The sequence below is a fragment of the Chroicocephalus ridibundus genome, chromosome 6 (assembly GCF_963924245.1).
Source record: "Chroicocephalus ridibundus chromosome 6, bChrRid1.1, whole genome shotgun sequence".
Classification (NCBI taxonomy): Eukaryota; Metazoa; Chordata; class Aves; order Charadriiformes; family Laridae; genus Chroicocephalus; species Chroicocephalus ridibundus.
Genome location: NC_086289.1, coordinates 6,312,129 through 6,332,981, shown reverse-complemented (window position 1 = coordinate 6,332,981; position 20,853 = coordinate 6,312,129). Strand labels below are relative to the sequence as shown.

Below are 20,853 nucleotides of genomic sequence, written 5' to 3'. Positions count from 1 at the left end.
CCCTGAATCCCAGGGCTTTAGTTAAACCTCTCTGAGAGATTCCCTCATGTCTCCTGAGCCACTTCTGACCTGCCACTTTAACCTCTCTGTACTCGAGCATTATTTTCCCTTTTGCAAAGGAGAGAATCTTGGTCGTTGCTGCGTATTCCGTTATCATACAGGCCCCTGACCATCATAGAATAAAGATTACTGGGATTTATTTTTATTTTTTTTACTAGATGATAAAAAGTTTGAGTTGCACACAGCATATTTGCTTCCCTTCTGGATTCCAGAACTGATGATTTGCAGCTGGCGTGACGGTAATGTGCTGTAGGATCTTCCAGGTCGGTTCCCCTTCATTCGATGGACCCTCGCCACTGTGTGCTACAAATTCCCATACCATATGGAAGTTCCTCTCAGCCAGAAGCATTTTGTTCAATATGCCTGGGTGTCTTCTGCTTTTCTTAGATTGTATAGGCCCTGCTTATCTGTAGTTACTAAACTCTAACTAGAATAGATGTGTATTGATCCTTACAAACTTTCTCTTCTCTTACTCAGCCCAGTTTTTCCTGCAGTCACGGTGCTATACACTAACCAAGCTGTTTGCATAAGGTTAGATGGAAAATAGGAATTAACCTGCGCGTAGCACTGGAACTTGCTTGCATTTCCTGGTCTACCTCTTGGCTCTTCACTAGCGAAGGCATCCTCCTTTCAGAAGTGAACCACTATAAAACTAGAACACAGGAAGCACAAATGTAAATGAAGAGAAACGTTTCTTTTTTTACGGACTTCAAATAGTCACACCAGCTGCCTCAGACATTTATTTTAGCATCCACACTCTCCTTTGGTCAACAGATAAATACAGGAAAAGGGATTCAGGGAAGCAGAATGTGAATGAATGATAGCTGTTAGCCTGGTGACTGGACAAACTTGTTGGACCACCTGTGGTAGCCCTTGCATGGTTTTGTGGAAGAGTGGATGGAGTCGGCAAAGGATCATGTCATAGCAAAAGGGTCTGAAATGTATCCGAGCCAGCCCCAGTGAGCCACCTGCTCCAGTGGAGTGATGAGCTGTTTCTGAGGTTTCGGAACCCGAAAGCCTGAATCGATACACAGGCGTTTACTGGTCTCAGTATTGCAGTCGGTGGCTGAAGATGCATCCTCATTCATATAGTAGCACTAGGAGCGTGCTCTTGGAGAGAATCTCCTGATCATTTCCATTTAGCACATTGTGGTTGATGTCGCCGTGTCTCAGAGTACAGAAACTGTTTTATTTGGATGAAACTAACTGGAATATCCACCTAATCTGGAAACTGGAAACTGATCTAATGAGTTTTTTAGTAAAAACTCATTAATGAATGCCCTCACAAGCATTCAGTTCAGGGCAGTAGCCTAGATACAGTCTGGAACAATGACCCCAGATATACCTAACAGACATCAAATGCTCAGCGCCGTCTCAAGCTACATCCCCACTCCCAGTATGCCGTGCTACCTGTTAACAGCTATACCCACGCAACACATACAAGGACGGATAAGAATATTGCCCTGTTTTCAAAACTTTCCCCCAGGGTGTTCCTCATGAAAAGAACTCCAGAACAGCTAAAAGATAAACACAGATGTTACGGTGAGATTTTGCTCTGCTGGGATCCCCTTTGTTTACCACAGAACTTGTTTTTCTTTTGCAGAGGCTCCACTGACATAATCACAGTGGAACGCACAGCACCTTAGCCCTAAGATTTTCCAGTTCTGCCTGATCCTGAAAGGGATAATTTGAGAGTTTCTGAGCTTCTCTTTTTTCGCTCAAGAAATATTATAGGAAATATAAAATCATTTCAGCATCCCACCAAGTTCCCACCCCTCTTTCATTTTTGAAGTGACCCCTGCATTTAGCCACACAGTCTTGCTGAGGTAAAATGTAGCTTCTGCCAGCTCCTTCTCTCTTTGGGACATTATTCTACTCATTTGATGACAGCCTTCAGCGTTTTTATCACTATGCCGTGACTCAAAATCTGCTTGTTGCAGGGGCAGCCTCCCGTCTGCTTTGCTATTGGCACGCAAAGTCAACTTACTACTGAAGCAAGGGCTGGGGGATGTTGAAAAAAGAAAGGAAAGCTGAATGTTTCCCTGTAATAGCCCTTTCATTGGATGTGAGGTCATTTGCTGTGCAAGCAGTGAAACTGTGCCTATTCTCCGCGGGTATGCCAAGACCTGCCAACTTGGGAAGAAGCTGGTAGTACATAGAGAGATCACTGTTTTGATAACGCTGATCAGAAACTCTATGTTTCGGTGGAAAATAATTTCTTTTTCTTCTTTCTTTTTTTTTTTTTTTTTTTTTCTGAGAAGCAAAATGGTTCTACTGTTTGGCATTGGAGAAAAAATAAAAATACATTTCCCAGAAATTAGTTCCTTTCAACGAAGAAATTCATTGAATCTAAAACCTGTGTTTTCCAGCTTTAGTAGAGACTTTTCAACCTGCTCTTTTCAACTATTTTTTAAATATATAGGAATTTAAAAACAAAACATTAATGTTTACTGCAGTTGTATTTTGAACACCTATAAATGACAACTTCTGCTTTACATTTTTACATCTCTATTAAATGCACCCTATCATCCTACATTTTATAAAAAATGACTTCCAGCTGTGACCCAAGCTCTAAGATTGCTTAGCACGTGTAAACACCTTGGAAATAAGGGGACATTTTTGTTCATGCGCCACAGTTCAACCTTCTGACTGGCGAAGGTCACCCAGAACTCAGCACCACGTTGGAGTTTCTCGACTCCCACTAAAGCTCATCGACTTGCCTGAAGACACGCAGGTTACTGGGGAGAGAACCCAGATCTTTGGGACTTACGGAAGAGAACAAAGAACCCAGGTTTTTAATCAGAAGTTGAAATAACACCGAACGTCATTGCTGCCTTTGTCCTAATGATGGCAATGCAAAATGCAAGCTCTTGAGAGAAGGTATTACAGTGTTTACCATGACAGCTTGTATGACAAAAGCTATTTTACTACAGATGCGTTGCAGGAAATATATTTAGAATTATGCATTAAATAACAGTAAATGAAATAATAGATAGCTTTCCCACACGGCAGGGCAAGGTTTGATTAATTCAACAATTTGAGCTATTACTTTCATAATAAGTGTACAAGCAAAGTAGTGTGTATAATACATTCTGTAATATCAAGTATGTTGTTTAATATTTATGCAATTCTTTTAAGGATTACAAGTAATCCTTACAGGGCTAAGATCTCTAGAGGCTACGGTGCATTGGTTAGGAACTGGTAGCTTCTTCTCAATTTAGACTGTGATGCCTTTGTGGGCCTTTGAAATTGACGTTCTCTTCAAAGGAAAAAAGAGCTTTAAATGTGGCGTTTTGTTTTATCTTTATGCCTGGAGCTGTTTTGAAACAAACTCAATTTTGAGTAAAGAGAATGTTCTAAATTTTAAAATGTTAATATAAATACTGCATGGTGTCAGTGTAAAACAGGTGCCCACTGCGCACAGGACTGTGGTTTTGTTTATGTCTGATCTCTTGAACATCAAAAGTTTCAAACTGTTGTGGAAGGGACTTTATAAAAGAGAGCTGGATTGACTCAATTAAAATTGCAAAGCATAATGGCAATATGCAATTACATCTGAGAAGCTGAACTTAAGTCTCTTTTCTCTCACTCTCTCGTTTTTAGCTACGTGTATCATTATCAGCTATATAGAGCTACATTTTTTTTGAAGAAATACCTGATTTTTGATGCCTCTGCTTTTTTTTTATTTTTTTATTCAAGGCACTTTACATTTCACAGAATGAATCAGGCACTTTAAACACCCAGACTGGCTGCTCATATGCTTTCTGAGCCTTATTTTCTGTCTCTAGATATAAAATAAGTTGCTGTAATAGGTTTATTGGCAAGAAGGAAAACTCACAAAGCTTTAGCCTCATTTTTCTATTCTCTTGACAACAGTTTAGCATTGCTCTGATTCCATGGAGAGCTTGAAAGACATGAAAAATTTAAAAGAAGCTGTGGCTCCATGCCACAATTAAGAAACACGGATTTCTCCCTTGCAGAAACTTGTGCTGAGGACTCTTTTCCATGATGTGTCTGATGCAAAGATGTACTCCTGTCTCGTGACTTACTGTTGGAGGACAAAAGGAGGACTCAGGTCCCCCACTGATACCTTCAGAGCTGGAAACCCATGAACTCTTCCTTTCTTTCAAAAACCCTGCTCTGCGTGACTTTTTGAAAGTGCTTTGGATATAAATTGAAACTGGGCTAATTTGGCTTACCGTTACTACAGTGTCTACTTAGACAGCAGGTAGCAGGGTCTCGGTTTTTCAAAGACTCCGTACTCCAGCACAGCACTTTCCCCTCAAATTATCCCTGGTAAACCAAAGTAACAAATTTCTCTTTCTGTCAGGTCTGTGAAGCTCACACAGTTGCAGAAAACTCTTGGGCCCTCGTTCACTGAAAGGAAAATGATGATCTAATATCCAGTGTTCGTGACCTACAAATACTTGCAGATGAAAAAATGCACCTTTTATACCTATAAAATGATCGTGTTCGTTTCACAATATTTGCCAAACCTTTCCGGGTTTACAGTAAACAGAGATTATGCTTTTTTTATCACTCTAGTCATGTAAATTTAAATTTAAACCTGATAAACATAAACTGTAATGCCCTTCTCAACAAGCCGCTAATCAGGTTATCACAATAATTAAATTATGCAATTGTTGTGATACAAAAACATGACAATAAATAAGTGGGAACATTGTCAGTGCTTTGGAGACCTCTGAAGATTCCCTGATTCGCCAATGAATAAATAGCTTGTCAAACTGCAGCTAATGCCTTCTTATTAAAAATATCTTTACACATACATTACAACAAATATACCATGAAATATCAACTTCATGGTATATTCAGATGCTTCCTTTAAAAGCAAAGAAATACCAAACCCAAACAACGTTTTCTGGGCTGGGATCTAAAGGACCTGGTCCTGAAAGAAGTGATGGGAATTTTCAGCCTAAATCCATGGTCTGCAAACAGCGCTGCAATAAAACACAACCTGATTCCCTTGTTCAAAAGTGGCCGCCTCCACTACACTGCTGAACCCTTTGTTTGCTACTGTAAACCTAAAGAACTTCTTGTTTCACTGCCTCTAGCAGGAATTAGAGACATGGCCTTTCAACTGCTCTTTGCAGTTGCAGAAAATTACAAAGGAGGACAAGTCATAGTCACTTCAGAAATAATGAGAAATCGGGGTTATTTTTGGATTATATTGATGTGACAATGCTTTGACATTTTTGTACCACTCTCAATTCTAGTTCTTGAGCATGGAAAGGAGCGCTCCTATTAACTGTGTTAACACCGGCATTAAAACATCAGCTGGTAACTTATCCCCTCTCTCCATCAAGGCTTACACTGCAGTCCGTAAGTATGTTTTGATTTTCTGGAGTGAGAAAATGGGGCTGGGAAAAGGTGTAACCCTTTGAAGGAGGAAAAGAAACCAAAAAGATTGGGGAAGGAGAAGAAAAGGGAAGAATCAGAAGAGACATGGAAAAAGAGAATCAGGAAATCACTGGGGGCTGAAAAGTAAAAGTAACTGAACTCGTCGTTTGACTCCAAGAATTCATTCATTCAATTTATTCCGCCCGGGTGTAGGAAACTGGGATGGAATGCCAGTATCCAAAAAAACTATCTCCAAATTTCAAGAATGTTGAGCAAAATAGGGACCTGCAGTTTTGGAACCACTTAAAAAAACAATGTGCATTTTTCATTATTATTACTAAAGTTAGCTTTCTATTTTGGTATACACAAGTAATGAATATTTCATGTCCGCTGTTTAGAAAATACTCAGTATTTTTTACTAGCAGAAAACAAGACAAGACGATATGAGTTCTAATAGTCAACTAGTAAGAAAATTACAAGATTGGAAGACAAAATGAGAAGATTGAGAATCCTGAGAAAGGGAAATTCTTTTAGGAATTTTAATAATGAGAAAGCAGTCCGATGCGTTCAAGTATTCTTTTTTGCCATATTCAACACAAATCTAGCATAACTGATTACTTATCACATTCATACATTATAATTAACAACACTGGGGACCAAAGAGGGATGAATTATTCAAGTAAAAATTGTATAACTAGACAGTTGAAGACATTGTTTTTTCATATCTTTCTCTAAAAGTAGCAATTCTCTGTCATTCTTAGTACTCTTTTAAATAAAAAAATTCTGTGTGAAAAGGAAAAAAAATCTCAGAATAATCAGTGAAGTCAACCTAATGAAAAAAAAAAGAGTTTTATTGCTTACACAGGAATTTACCAGTGTGCTTAATTAAATGCATTCCCAAAGATTATTTTAAAGCATTTTAGCTAATGTATAGCTAATGTATAACTTTACAGTGCCACCCTAGTGAAAGAGCCTCTAACTTAACCCCGGTAAGTACCTACTGCTTTCTTCCACCCCCCTTCCAATGAAGTTGAGTTCAATGTTCCCTCTAGAACAAACTAAGCGCACAGAACTTGTCAAGCCTTCCACTAAAAGCCTTGGAAACTTTAACAGAAAGCCTGTTATTTTTGTGGGCTGAATTGCTAACAACGATGCTCTGTTCTTTTTTGTTTGCAGACACTAAACGTTCAGAGTAATATTAGGTTCTTTCCTAAAACCCAGCAATAAGTAGCTAATCATTATTTCTCCTGTGGTACCACACTGATTATGATAAATGCACAGAACTAATTTCAATGAATATGGAATTCTGTAGGAATCTCACAATTTCAATTAGTTCGAATCGATGTCCTTTTCAAAACTGTAATTTGTGGTTGAATGCACAATAAGGATCCTTTTGTGGGTACTTGCACAGCAGAAAGAGATCCTTTTGCCAAAAATAGTTCTACAGTTTAATATTTAGACACAGCAGTATTGGTATAGCGTAGTGTTAAAAAACTTAATTTCTAACATCAGACAGTATAAAAGCTTATCCTTTAAAACTAGTTGATTAAAATCTGTCTGCAATTGTAGAAAGTAAAATATACATGAACTGATTTTTCTCTAGTTTGCTCAATTATCATTATTTACGAATCAATACATAAAATTTCGTAGTATGTTTTAAAAGCCAAATAAATATTTAATATTTGCCTTTGACCTTCTCAGAGAAAATTGCCCAGCGACAGAATTGCTTATTTCTACTTCTAAGAGGAGACACACGTGTGCCTCGTAAGATGAAACCTAAATATTGATTACGTACCTAAAGTGATATGTAAGATGCCCAGGACGGCACCAAGCTCAGTGAGGTTAATTTAAATCAGGTGGCTATCATTTTACTTCATCGTTATCGACAACTATTACTATTTTCCACTTACGTGTGGCAGTCAGTCTCTGGCTCACCTGGGAAGTGCATTTAGATTTGCCAGAGCTATAGGGTTATTACATAAATGGTGTATACTTTCCCTGCTAGGCAACATTAATGGCTGCTGATCGAACTGGCTTGGAACACAGAGCGCTTTATGTTGTAAGCTTGGATTCGGCCACTGTATTTAATTAATTAGTAGTCTTCGCTTTGAGGAATTACGGCAGAATACGCAAAATTAGCAGTAACACACGGATACGCACCCAATCGGGTCCTTAGCCTACTCAATTTACAGAGCTGCCGATTTTTTAAATATAGATAACATAGAAGGCAAAGAAAATGAAAGAAAGTGCTGAGGCTGTGACAGTGCGACTCAGGTGAAAATAAGCACCAAGTTCTCTCAGGCTTTCCCAGCCTACCTTGCAGGAAAGAATGAAATTATGAATACATTTTCTAGTCATCTAAAAGGTAATACTAGTCATCTAGAGATCATACGTGCGCCTTCTCCTCCCTCTTAGAATCATAGAATGGTTTGGGTTGGAAGGGACCTTTAAAGGCCACCTAGTCCAACCCCCCCGCGATGAGCAGGAACATCTTGAACTAGATCAGCTTGCTCAGAGCCCCGTCCAACCTGACCTGGAATGTTTCCAGGGATGGGGCATTGTCCACCTCTCTGGGCAACCTGGGCCAGTGTTTTGCCTCCCTCAGCATAAAAAATTTCTTCCTTTTATCTAGTCTAATTCTGCCCTCTTTTAGTTTAAAGGTCATTACCCCTGCTAGAAAGTCTGTCCGCATCTTTCCTGCAGGCCCCCGTTAAGTAGTGGAAGGCCACAATAAGGTCTCCCTGGAGCCTTCTCTTCTCCAGCCTGAACACCCCCAGCTCTCTCAGCCTGTCGTGGCCTCCTCTGGACCCATCCGACAGGTCCACGTCTGTTCTGTGCTGAGGCCCCAGACCCGGAGGCAGCACTCCAGGTGGGGTCTCACCAGAGCGGAGCAGGGGGGCAGAATCCCCTCCCTGGCCCTGCTGGCCGCGCTGCTGGGGATGCAGCCCAGGGGATGTTCAAGCCAGGGAACAAAGTTTTGCCACCTCAGTCACAACTAGCATGAAGTGTTCAAATCTAATTTCAGTTTGCCTTCAGTGGCATTCACGGACACTGGTACTAAACCAGGATGTTTCTGCCCTCCTCTGACCTCTGTTGTGTGTCTGACGAAACATCGTTGATGTATCCTGATTAGCCATGGAATTAAGAGCATTTCTTCTACTTCTGCAGCTATTAACCAGATAGGTCAGCATTCAATGAGGTAAGACATTGATGTGAGGATAAAGTAAATTGCTCCCTTTGCTGCTATGTGGGTGAAGGCATGCAATCTCAGAACGCCACAGAATTTAAAGAGGAATGAAGTCTCTGTTCTTGTTTGCTAGTCCTAGGTGTAGAAATCGCTTTTGCAGTAGCTCACAGCTACAACTTAGACACTGGTCTCATTCTCATCTAGCAGAAAATCCTGTTTCTCCTCCTACACACCACTGACATGATCGGTGGCTGAGGAAGCCTACAGAACAGCAATGAAACATCATTCCTGCTGGGAAACCCCTGACGCATTGTTTTTGAAGCTCTCGGATACCACTGCAGCGAGCACAGTCACCGGAACGCAGTGTTCTTCCAGCACCAGGAATGCAGATCCCTGGGCACTCGAGTCCGCCGTTACAGAGTCTGATTCCTAAGGCTGTGCAACAAATGGCATGTTTAAAGGGGAATGCAGAGTCTGAAGCTGTATTAATACTCCTTCTCATCCCATTTTGCTCTTCCCAGGGCTATTTCCAATAGAAATGGGTTAGAACAAAATCCCGCTCCGAGTAGCCGCAATATTCTGGCCTCCTTATTGCACAAAATCCAGATGAAATGGCTAGCAATTTCAAAAAAATCCAAGCGAAACCTGAACAAATGGCCCTTTATTGTTACTGAATACTAAATCATCAGGTCATATTAAAACTTTGGAGTGTTTGTTTTGCAACTTCTGTCCAATCCCAGAAGTAGACATTTTATTTTGTTTTGCACCATTCACATTGTTTGTTCTTGTTCTTCCATTTACCGCTTACATTTAAGTGCCCTGTTTCATTATGTTTCCTTTTTTGAAATGACTGTGGCAACTGTTGTCAAGTTTCTATTATGTTTACAAGAAAAAAAAAAAGCAAAACCCAATAGAAAAAAGTAATTAACACAACCATTTCATTGAAGTCGATAAGGCTATTCTTGGCATGAAGTGTGACTTAGGATTAAAGATAGATGTTTGCTTTAAGTCACAGTCTCCTATTAAATACTGTGCGAGAATACTAAATATTGTAAATGTTAAAGACTTGAATTTATCATAGGTTTATCATGGGAACATTAACACTTTTACAGCTGTAACCTCACAACAACACACAGAGTATACTGAGTTCTAAAGCCACAGTGCTGTAAATGTCAACTGGTTCATAAGTAATATATGAGTAATATACATGAATTTAATTATTTAGGCTTATCAAATTTCACCGAGATGCGGATAATTAGATGCAGTAGTGTGCCAGCTGAAAATATGTCCCTGTCCACAATGGTCAAGCAGTTATAAATGACATTTTGAAACGCGTAAGCCAGGGTTCGGTAGATAAATTCTGCTGAAAGCAGCTGAAGTGGGGTCGTCGGGGCTGGCTGCCCTGGTAGGGGGGATGCCCAGGTGCAGTGGGTGCCAGCCAGGTTCGCCCATGCCCCGGTACGGGCAGTAGCACATTTGTTGCAGTGTAGGTCTGGGCCACACGATGGCTCCAAGCACATACATTCAAAGCTAATAAATTTCCAGACTGTACACTCGACACAATTTCACTAGATAGCAACTACTGAAATACGCCGATACATGAGTGTTTAGAACAACTGTTTAATTAGGCGCAATCATGAGCCAATTGTAGGCACTTGTACAGTAACTAAACAGAAACGTCAACAATTTGCTTTTATAAATGTTTAAATATGATATCTAGGGCAACTAAGATGTGCATGGTTACATCATGCTGATTGAGGTTTGTAATTCCTTTGAGCTTTCTTCTCTGAAGTTTCTTCTGTCTATCAGAGTACCAATAGGTACTTCAGAAAGAAATCCTGAGCAGTGTGTGTGGCATAGCAAACAAGTCCACCGATGATGGGAACTTCCCGGCTGCCATATGCACCTGTGCAGACGTGTACAGATCAAGTAAAATGTTCTCAGTCTTGACTCTGGTTTCCTTAAAAAAACCCTCCATGACTTTGGAGTTACTCTAGTGCTAAGTTTACAGCCAAGGGCTGTGCACCACGTCTGGGTGTGCAGCGTTGATCAAACTCTCCAAAGACCAGCTGTGCTACTTAGGTTTCTCTAATGGCCAGGACACTTCTTCCTCTGGTCAATCTTTGTGAATTTGTTGAAGGTTAGAACTAGAATAAAGTCAATTCTTTCATTGACTGAACCCTTGGCTCCCTGAAACATTTTTCCTATCCTAGGCAGAGATTGCTAAGGCTTATGAACGGGTTTTGTTGGTGCAGATTGAAATTCAATTTCAATTACATCTCATACAGAATTAACTTACCAAAAGTAGCAAGCTAACCTGGAATACACTGATAACATGTATCAGACAAAATCTCCTGAATTAAACTATTTAAACTATTTTGTGCCGGCAGTGTGCCGCTACTCCAAGAGGTCTAACCAATTCAGAAAGCCAAAATTCTTGACTGTCAGAAAATGGCAAAAGACTGTTTAAAGTTCAAGTTCTTGGCTGCCACTCCCCTAGAAGAGACATCTGCCTGTACTTCAGTCTTGATTGCTCCAAATGTCCATCAGCACAAAGCAGTTACATCAGGGTAACTTTGTGAGTGTGCGCAGGGAATCCAGATACGTGGTGTGCAGAAAAGGAAGATAAAATGAGGGCTTTTTCCCCATGGTGACCTAGACTTAATTAGTCAAGCAGACACGATGAAGAATAGGAGAAGCAGTAAAAGAACAAACACTGACAGAAATAAAGACAGTATAAGAAAAGAGCTAAAATAGCGTTTCATTTATGTCTTTGAAAGAATAAATAGATTTTTTAATAGATTGTAATTACTGTAGTATAAAAGCTATTCAATTGTCACGCCAGGCATGATTTTAGTGATTTTAGTTGTATTTGCTTAATCGTCTGGTTGTCTACAGACTTAGGCAATGGGAAACTGGAAATTTTCTTCATCCAGACGTGTCTTCAGATCTGAATGGATCTGAACCCACGTCAGTTTTATGTCCTGTGACAAACCTGAGTGTAAATAACTCCAAAATGAAAGTTGACAAAATCATCAAGTTTTGGTTAACATCACTTGAATCATTCTTAAAATATACAAAATTATTTCACATATATGTGTTGGGGTGAGACCTTTGCCTGGTTTCAGGGCTGGTTCCAAACTCCTTACGTGGGTTTACAAAGAATCAATGCTCTGCCTCCCTTCTCCTATGTAAAGCCTATATTGCTTAGAGGTAGCACTAAATTTGAGCTGTGCAGTAAATCATATCTAATATTTGTGTAAGATGTTATTATATGCTGGAGGCATAATTCTTACTTTCTGAAAGGCTCCTCCTTAAAGTACACTTCATGCTGACTACAATAGCGGGATCATCGTGAAGGAATATAAACCACAGTTTTCTGCTCTCTTTATATAAAAAGTAATAATAACCAGTGATTTAATGGCTCCAACAGTGACGCATTTAATCATTAAAAAGCCTCAGTAAATTATAAAGGGTAAGAAAGATGGCGTTTGATCCATAGACAGCATGCTTGTTTCAGGTATTCTAGACAAATTTCTCTGTACGGTATCTTAAAATTCTAGGTTTGGCTTTCTTTTCTGGAGAAACTTTTAGATCTCAAGGAATCTTATTTTCATTAGTAATAACAATAATTACTGGAAATAACTGTAAATTGGTAATAACACAAAATAATGGCCGTTTTTCACTGTTAAGTAACATGGTTCTGAAGTATTTGTGTAGATCTGACCTACCCAACGTAGTGCAAACCTGTCACATAATCTCTCTCTGGGCAACCAGCTAAAGCATTCTGTAGATGTGCTTTTTACCACAGAAATTAGTAACCAAAAAATATAAGCTTGAATGAGCTCTATTAATTAAGAAATGACTTATGCAGATTTAAGAGTTTCCCATGAGGTACTCAAACATACACACAGAGATTTTCTCAGAAATAAATTACGTACTTATACGTGTTCCAGATTTCTTACTCTCTTCATTCCTCATCATTTCGGTTTAGGTTAAATAACCTAAAATAGCGAATGAAAGACAGAGGAGGGCTGTGGAACTACAACATTTGGGAAAAAGTTCAAGGAAGAGAAAGAAAAAACTGTGGCTCTCGTTCACAGGCTTACGTGAACTGGTTGCACCAGTTCAACTTAATGGAAGAGTTTCACATGGTTAATAGTATCACCTCAGAATCAATGAGACTGACTCGGGCAGATGACTAAATGTATATAAATCTATAAAAAGGCACACAAAAGGGCCTGCCAGCACAGGATGAAGTCCTCAGGTTGTGTTTGTGTCTCCGGGTTGCACGCTGCCTTCAGTCCCACTGCCTCAGCGGGAGCGTGACATCCCTCTCGCTCACAGGGACAACGCTTCCAGTACATCAGTAGAGTAGCCCAGGGCCATTGATGCTGTCATTGCCCATGTGCTACCTCATTCGGGTAGAAGAGCTGACTGTACACATAATGCCACCTAACCCCATGAGTAAGGTATACTCGGAGTGCAGCTCCATCAACTTCCACTGCATTCTGCTAAGCCAGACGGCGTAGGAAGTCTGAGAAAACTTTTACGTCAGAAATGGGCTAGTTTTACTGTGCAGGTGGGCCCCAAGCTCGCACGTGCTGACCCTTCCGTATGTGACCCTTACGAAGAAAACTTGGACTTTTGAAAAGTGCCTAAGTCCACAAAATTCTTCTTTTGACCAAAAAAAAAAAAAAAAAAAAAGAAAAAAGTGACACAACTTAAAATAGAGGAGATATTTCATTTCGCTATTTTTTCAATCAACAGGTACACTTTGGGGAGATAAATGGCTCTTCCATTTCACATTTATTTTAACTTCTGACATTATAATTTAACTTATAGGATTTTGCAAAAAACCCACCAAAGTATTTGTATTTCTATTCATAGCTTAGACACTAATGCTAAGCATTGAAAAAACAAAGACGACAAACGTTCTTTGCCCAAGAAAGTTTAAAAACAGAGTGAACATAAGCACTACTTTAAATGACTCAAGAATGAGCAAATGTAAAGCCCTAATAGTAAACAACCTTTGTTTGCTATTCACGATCACAATGAGCTATTTTGTGAAATCTGGTTTTAAGTGGAACTTTCTTGAGTGATCACAATGATAGGAATTTTTCGGGCTAATTTTGCTATGTTTCACTTTGGAGATATAGGACGGACTTTAACATCCTGAACCAGCAGAAAGATTCCGATCAACATTAATGGGGCTTAAATATGACTTTCAATGCTCTACATTTTTGCAGTGATATAAAAAACAAAGGTTGTTTAAAAGTATTAATCTGAATTCTGAAATAATTGAACAGTCCTCTTTTTATATTTTTAAATTAATCCTGCTATCACTTCCCCTCCTGAAACCTATGAACTCCCCAACTGGTGATGTATTCCTTAGGATCAAAATGTTTTTCTTCAACTTTTGAAACACTACCCGTGAATCTTCACAGATTAGCTATTCTTCACCTGCGCAGCCTCGGAATGCTTGATTTAGGAATTCTGATAGGTAGTACTTGTCTCTGATACAAAAACATAAAAAATATATAGATGGAGATGCTGGAGCTGTCTAACAAATGTTTTAGGCTGGACCTGTGACTTTTCTTCGACTAATGAGTGCATGTAGCCACATAAGACGAAAAAAGTTAGACTTTCATGTAACATTTTTAAGAATCCTTTATACAGAAGAAAAGCCATCATCAACCCCTGAAACTCCATGGACTTAAGAGCTTCCACAACTACAAGACCTAAGAATGAGCCAGACAACATTATTTCTAGTGAGGTTTTTTGTCCCAGGAGAGTTCCAAGCTCTTTGGGAACACTCGGAAAAAAAAAACAAACCAGCTTCTGCAGTTGCAGTTGTTAGTACCACTTAGGTTTTTGTCATTTTGGTAGGATAAAGTTTATATGCTTTGATGGCAAATTCAGTCTTTTTTAAACTCGGTTTACCATGAGCTGCAAGATCTTGCCACGAGGCAGGTAAGAAGCAGTCACCCATCCTGCTGCATTGGCAGAGCCGTAACCTCCAGGAAAGCAGTACCAGCTATGGAGCTCTTTCTGCCTGTCAACATCTCTTTGTGGACTAAAAGTAGGCTGCAGGCGGCTCAGCCTTCCCTCTAAGCACATAGTTGAGGAAAGGATTCAAGTAGCTTTCTCCTTTCTGCTCCCCAGCTGGAGTCAGTAAAAAATAGAGACTAATCCTTGTGAGAGAAAAACGCTGAGAAGCCTAGAGCTGCCTCCATCGGAGTGGGATCAGTTCTCACCTAGGAAAATGAGTAGCGTGGAGGGCATCTGCCGTGCCTGTTGTAGGGATGGGATGAATGGGGGGGAAATGGGTTGTTGCCAGGGTCGTCGTGGTTTGCTCCGAGAATCTGCTGCAGCGCAGTGACTCTGCACTGCTCCTACTGCAGGGTTGTAGCTGAATACCACAACGTAGCCTTAAATCTCTTCCTTGCCAATTATCCCTGTAACTCATATTTGGTTTAAAAGTCAAAGCAAGTTTAGTTCAGCAGCCAGCTGCAAGCGGCGTCTAGTTTCATAAAAATCAATCATCTGAAGTATTTGTGCTTCATAAATCACCATCAGCTGATATGTACTGGAGAATCAGAACACTGCAAGCAGATAGCTGCAGCAGGACAAATTTTGTTAGATTTCTAATTTATAAGTAGCATTGTTTGTTAGCTCTGCTGATAACAGTTGAATGATTCCAAACACTAATAGAAATCTGTGAGGAAAATCCCCTCTTCTGGAGCAGGATAGTAGCGAAGGTACAGTAGCAAAGTCAAAAGGCCTGAAGGATCCACAGGCAACACGTTGAATGGATATCTACGGTTCCAGGACAAAAAATGAACAGGAGAAAAGATGTGTGACTGGTAACTGGTGTCAGTTTGCCCTCAAGCAGGGCAAACACAGTTTACCCACTTCTGTCACCTGCCTCCTTCCACGGTTTGTGTGTAACCGGTAACTGCAGCACAGATTGCCAGCACTATCTGATAGTCCCTGCAGCTCCTCGTTTCATGACTGGCTTGATTCACACAGATCATGAGGCTGTTTCGGTAAGGAAGGACTATTCTTGAAAACAAAGATTTTTCTTGTGCACACCTAGCAACAAGGTACATACATGTTCAGTCATCGGGGGGGGGCAAACTAGAGTAAGTACAAATATTTGACAATAGAAGACAAAGAAATTGAGAGCCCTCAAAGGAAGGGGACATGTCCTTTACCAACAACAGCAGCTTAACATAGAGATTTCACAATTTAGCTTTGTTTCCTGAAACAGAATCACATATTTTTTTAAAATCCAGACTATACAAAGTTGACCAAGCTCTGTCTTGAAAAGTAATGAAATAAGGCAGACAAGGGAGGCGGATGTCATTTAAGTAACGCTAACATTTTAAGTGCTCTCTCCAAGGCCAGTCACACGTCTTGTGTTTTCTGGGGTTCAGCCACCCTCCTTGCAACAAATCCAGCACTGGTGTAGCTACCTGTAGGTGCTGTTAGCGTGGAAGCTTATGCCTCTGTTCTTCCACAAACATGGTCAGTAAAAGTTTTACTACATGGTAGTTAATTCAGAGTTCAAAGCTTCCATCTGATGCATAATGGATATGTTAAGCAGATAGGTTTAATAAAGACTCTCTGGCATTAATTCTCTAGCAATAATCATGTAGTAAAGCGAATTGGATCCCTACTGCAATACTGATGGTTGCTCTATACGTAAGTGCAGTATTAATAGCTATGAACGCTCTCCTGAAGGACAGGCCTTCAAAGGCCACAAGAAAGCAGATAATTAAATACATTTAAAGATGAATTATTTTGCTGCGTTTTGTGGTTTAAGGATACATCTCTTACAATAAAGATGTTCAGGATTCAATCCCTCTATGCAGAGAGGAAGTTAAATGAACTCTACCAAACTAGGCTCAGGCAATGCAAGGATTAGGGTGGCCCAGAGCTTGCTATTGGGAGGAATGGAGGATGGATCGGAGGAATCACAGGACTAAACCAAGGTTGTTTGGCTGCTTTTCTCCCATCCCAGCAATCTGCAGTTTTACATAGCTACCTCCTCTGCCTGTTTGCTGAGCTAGACCCAGCTCTGTGAACGAACTGACACTGAACTAAACACGCATTTAGGCTGCAATATCCCATACTGGGCAGAATCTGACCAGGCGAAGCAGGAGTGTGACACGGCAGGTTAAGCACACTAAGAAGTAGGGTTTAAAATGGCACGAATATCTAAATGGGCAGAACGCCTGTTATATACATAATGCAGAAAGTATTCAAACGCCCTTAGACCTTTATGCAAAGGGTGTATGTAGCTGTGCCAAGCGGAGGGTCCGCATGGGTGGCCTGGGAGGCGGTTGCCCCTTGCACAAACGGCCAGCAGCTTAAGGCTCGATGAAGAGCCGCTGTTCCCTGTGCCTGGCGGTGCTACCCCCCACCCCCACCCCGGTTTTCTCTTGCTCCATCATTTCGAGAGATCATTTCAGAGAGGAACGAGAGAGGAAGCCAGAAACGCCAGCCCAGCTCCTCACCCGAGCGGGGCCGTACCGGGGAGGTCTGAAATCCAGCGTGTTACCGGCTGTGCCGGGGGGGGAGTGAGCTCCGGGGGACGCCAACGCCGGCCCTGGGCACCGAGGGCCAAGGGGTTAACTCCCCTCCAGCCCAGCATGGGTGAAGTGCTGCGTTAAACCAGACGGGAGAAGCCCTTTCTCTATAGCCCTTCGCGCCCACACGGCACCGCCGGGCGACGGGGACCCCTCCCCAGCCGCGGGGGCGGGAGGGGAAATCCCCAGGATCCCCCGCCGTGGGGCGGGAGGAAAGGCACCGCATTAGTCACCGGGACCCTCCCCCGGTTGTGGGCGCTCGGTCCGCCGCGGCGGCGGCCGCCGTCGTCGTCGTGGTGTGAGGCTGGCGGCAGCGCCGCTCCCCGCACAGCCCGGCCGGCAGCCGCGGAGGCTGAGGCGGGGCATGGAGGGGCCCGGGCTGAGCGTGGCGGGGCTCTGCGCGACGGCCGCCCTCCCCCGGGGCGGCGGGGCGGGCTGCCGGCGGGCGGCGTGAGGCGACCGAGCCCCCCCACCCTTCCCGCCCCGGGTGCCTCCGCCCCGCGCGGGGAATGAGAGGCTGCGCGGCCGGGGCTGCCGGAGCCCGCCGGGACGCACCATGCGGGAGCTGGCGATCGAGATCGGCATACGGGTCCTGCTCTTCGGGGTCTTCGTGTGAGTACCCGCCGGGCGGCAGGAGATGGCGGGATGGTGGTGGTGTGTTTGTGGGGGGGTGGGGGGTGGCGGGGGGTGCCTCCGAAGCTGCCTCAAGTTTTCCTGCGGCGCCCGGGGACGCTCCGCCGCCTGACGCCCGAGCGCGGTGCGGGGTCGCCGGCCCAGGGGACCGCGAGGTGGGGTCGGGGTGCGGGGCTGGCCGGCCGCTGGTCGCCCCTCAGCCCCCGACGGAGAGTCACCCCCGCCCGCCGGTGGGAGCCCCGAGCGAGGGAGACCTGCCGCCGTTCCCCCGTCTGGGGTGCGGGGAGGGGAGGAATTTTCCCCCCGGGGTGAGTGGTTGCGGGAGCAGCGGGCACCCTTCTCCGCCGCCGCGATTTTGCCGAAGACCTGCGGGAAATTTTTTTTGTGGGAGAAACTACTGTTTGTGAGAGAAGTGTGCAAAAGCCAACGAAACAAACAAACAAAAAAGACCAAAACCCCACCGACATACCCACGCTGGTCCTAGCTTTGGTTTGGGCGGTTGTAGTTTTTGCTGTAAGGTGTGATGTGCCAGGGCTGTCAGTGCTCCCCAGCGGGCGCTGGCAGCGGCGGGAGCCCGCAGAGCCAGCGGCGGGGCAGCACCCGAGCGCCGGCAGCGCGGGAAGGACCTCGGGCTGAAGGCGGGGTGTAACGTGTTGTAGAGGGCTCTGAGGTGCACATCCGCACGCTGGTACGGAGGGAGGAAAGTCATGAAAACCTGGTTGCTGAAAGAAGTGTAGCTATCGCTGCAGGAACACTCTTTTTGCCTTCTTTAAGGGGAAAGCAGTGCACATACTCTCTTTCACTGTGTACCTCAGGCAGGCTTCCCCCTTTCCCCTCAGGGCTGTAGCTGCTTCTCCTTTCGGGCAGTTCATGTTGTCCATACATTTGAACAATGAAAAGTTATGCTTTTCATATAAGTTTGCATTTCAGTTGCCTTATGCTTAAAATGAGTAGCCACAGTCTTTGTGATCCACGAAGTAGCACAGAAACTGGATGAGATTCCGCTACTGCTTGCTTGTTTGTCTACTTAAGGATGGATCCTGTTGGTCACAGGTGCAGGCAGTAATAGTGCAGGGCATCTATTAAGCTGTGATACTGACTTACAGCTGGTGATCCTGGAACGCTTTGATGCAGTTCCTTTCTGAACCTCTCATGGTTAATGAATAGCTTGCCCAATTTACTGGGATTTGAGTTTTTCCTCAGTGCTCATTTCTCTTGAATATTGATGCAAATCTTTTGATTTGCGACATATTCGGTAAGTGTCATCCTCTTCCTTTTTAGAATAAACTTTGATACCTTCAAAAACCTTTGATACCTTTCAGTTTGGCTGCATCTCAGTTTGAAAGTAGACCCGTTCCTTTCAACAGAACTCTTTTCTGGAATATATGGAATTACAGGGTGAGCAGAGACCTCAGAAACTGATGCTACATCAGAACCTTTCCCTTCATTATGATTGCATGTGTAATTCATCATTTAAACCGTTTGGTAAGAGATGTCTTCATATAGCTTATTACCATGATATGTAAATCATGTCCCATCGTATGTAGTAATCTCTGGGTTACACTTGTCTTCTGTCCTCATTTCCTCTCTAAAACATTTTATAACTTTCACTATTCTTTATGCTGTGGCTCTAAAATCAACCAAGGGATGGCTAAAGGAAATACTTTTGGTAGTGCCACCGTAGTGCTATATGGCAAATGACTGCACAAGCACTTTTCACATTTTCACGTAGCTCAAGCTTCTTTCTTCTTGGAATTGCGGGAAATAATTCTGACATTGTAAGAGGTCATTTGAACCATTCGTTGTCATCTACAAGTACCGAACATGTAGCATTCTAAATTCACATCCAGGCTGGTGTTTAGTTTTTTGAAGAACTGCACTTTTGTTTGTAGTGGCTGCAAAAATATAATCGCTAGCTAGATGAGAAAAAATGGCTTAATATTCAGATAATCTTAACACCAGTGTAATCTTTTGCTATTTAAACAGTATTCAGTATTTCTCTCAGTTTGGAAAAGAGGCAGTTACTTGTGTTTTGGAACTTTTGTGCTATAAAGGTTTAAATACTGCGTTTTCTGTGGCTTTGTAGACAGCCAGGGCAAGGATTGTCACGGAGTGTTGAGTTCATTGAAATATCTCTTTCAAGTATGAAGAATTACTGGTGAATTTGGAAGTCCTAGGACTGGAATTGAGGCGGCAGCAATGCAAGCTCTACCGCAGAAGCTATTTCTAGGAATGCAAAGGCTGTACGGTTCCCACCTCCCTTCGAAAGGAATGCCATTAACATCGATGAGTTGAGGCTAGGTCTGAGATCATCTCTGCTGTGGATGCCAGCTGCGACAGAGATATTTGTCCACCAGGAATGGTTTGAAGAGAATTAGTTCATTCTGAAAACGTGTTGGTGACTGGGTCACCACCAACTTTTGTAGTGTTAGAAATCTGACCTTGAAGATAATGGTTCCATAGTTATTTGCCAATTGTGAACCATCTGTGCCTCCCAGATGTCTTTTCAGCTTCAGTCTGCTGATTAATATAACTAAGAGTAATGTATTGGCGTATTTTGTACCATAAGATGCAAAAGAAAAAGGTTCATATTCCATGTTGTAGTTCTGCTTGGTGATAAATGTCATTTCATAAAAACGGAGGTGTGAAAACTTATGTTGATCATTGCTGAAATTGAATGTATTGCCAATTTGAATGTATTTTACAGCAACAACAGCCATATTTTCTATACTTAAAAGGACTGGCAACATTTTCTTTCGCCCCAGTTCCCATAATCATCAAATTTAGTCATTCCAACAAAGCAAAAATCTGTAACTGTTATTTAAGTTCTCTTCTGTCATGCAAATATACACTGTTCCAAGGAATACGTTTTTGATGGTTGTGTATTGGTTTGGATGAATTCAACAGACAATCAGTGAGGATAATGATAACAACTGACTCAGTTCTAGGTGTTGTGTTCTTAGCAACTGCCGAGTGTTCACTTGGCAATTAAAGACAGCTTTAGGTACTGAAATTAAGCCT

General features: G+C 42.3%; 1 protein-coding gene and 1 long non-coding RNA gene across 5 annotated transcripts in view; both read left to right on the top strand.

Annotated features, from left to right (window-relative positions):
- The window catches only part of LOC134517938 (uncharacterized), a 159,855-nt gene extending 147,382 nt beyond the window's left edge, over positions 1–12,473 (top strand). Inside the window, exons 4-6 of one of the 3 annotated variants that reach the window (XR_010071768.1) lie at positions 2,697–2,940; positions 5,295–5,400; positions 8,810–12,473. This is a non-coding gene — a long non-coding RNA (uncharacterized LOC134517938). The remainder of the gene's footprint in view (positions 1–2,696; positions 2,941–5,294; positions 5,401–8,809) is intronic. The other 2 variants (XR_010071769.1, XR_010071767.1) reach the window with 2 other exon arrangements.
- A 4,899-nt stretch (positions 12,474–17,372) lies between these two features.
- Positions 17,373–20,853, top strand: part of PLPP4 (phospholipid phosphatase 4) — a 63,670-nt gene continuing 60,189 nt past the window's right edge. The window contains exon 1 of one of the 2 annotated variants that reach the window (XM_063339385.1): positions 17,373–17,811. In XM_063339385.1, the coding sequence (XP_063195455.1) occupies positions 17,756–17,811 (56 nt within the window). In that variant the 5' untranslated portion in view covers positions 17,373–17,755. The remainder of the gene's footprint in view (positions 17,812–20,853) is intronic. The other variant, XM_063339384.1, reaches the window with a different exon arrangement.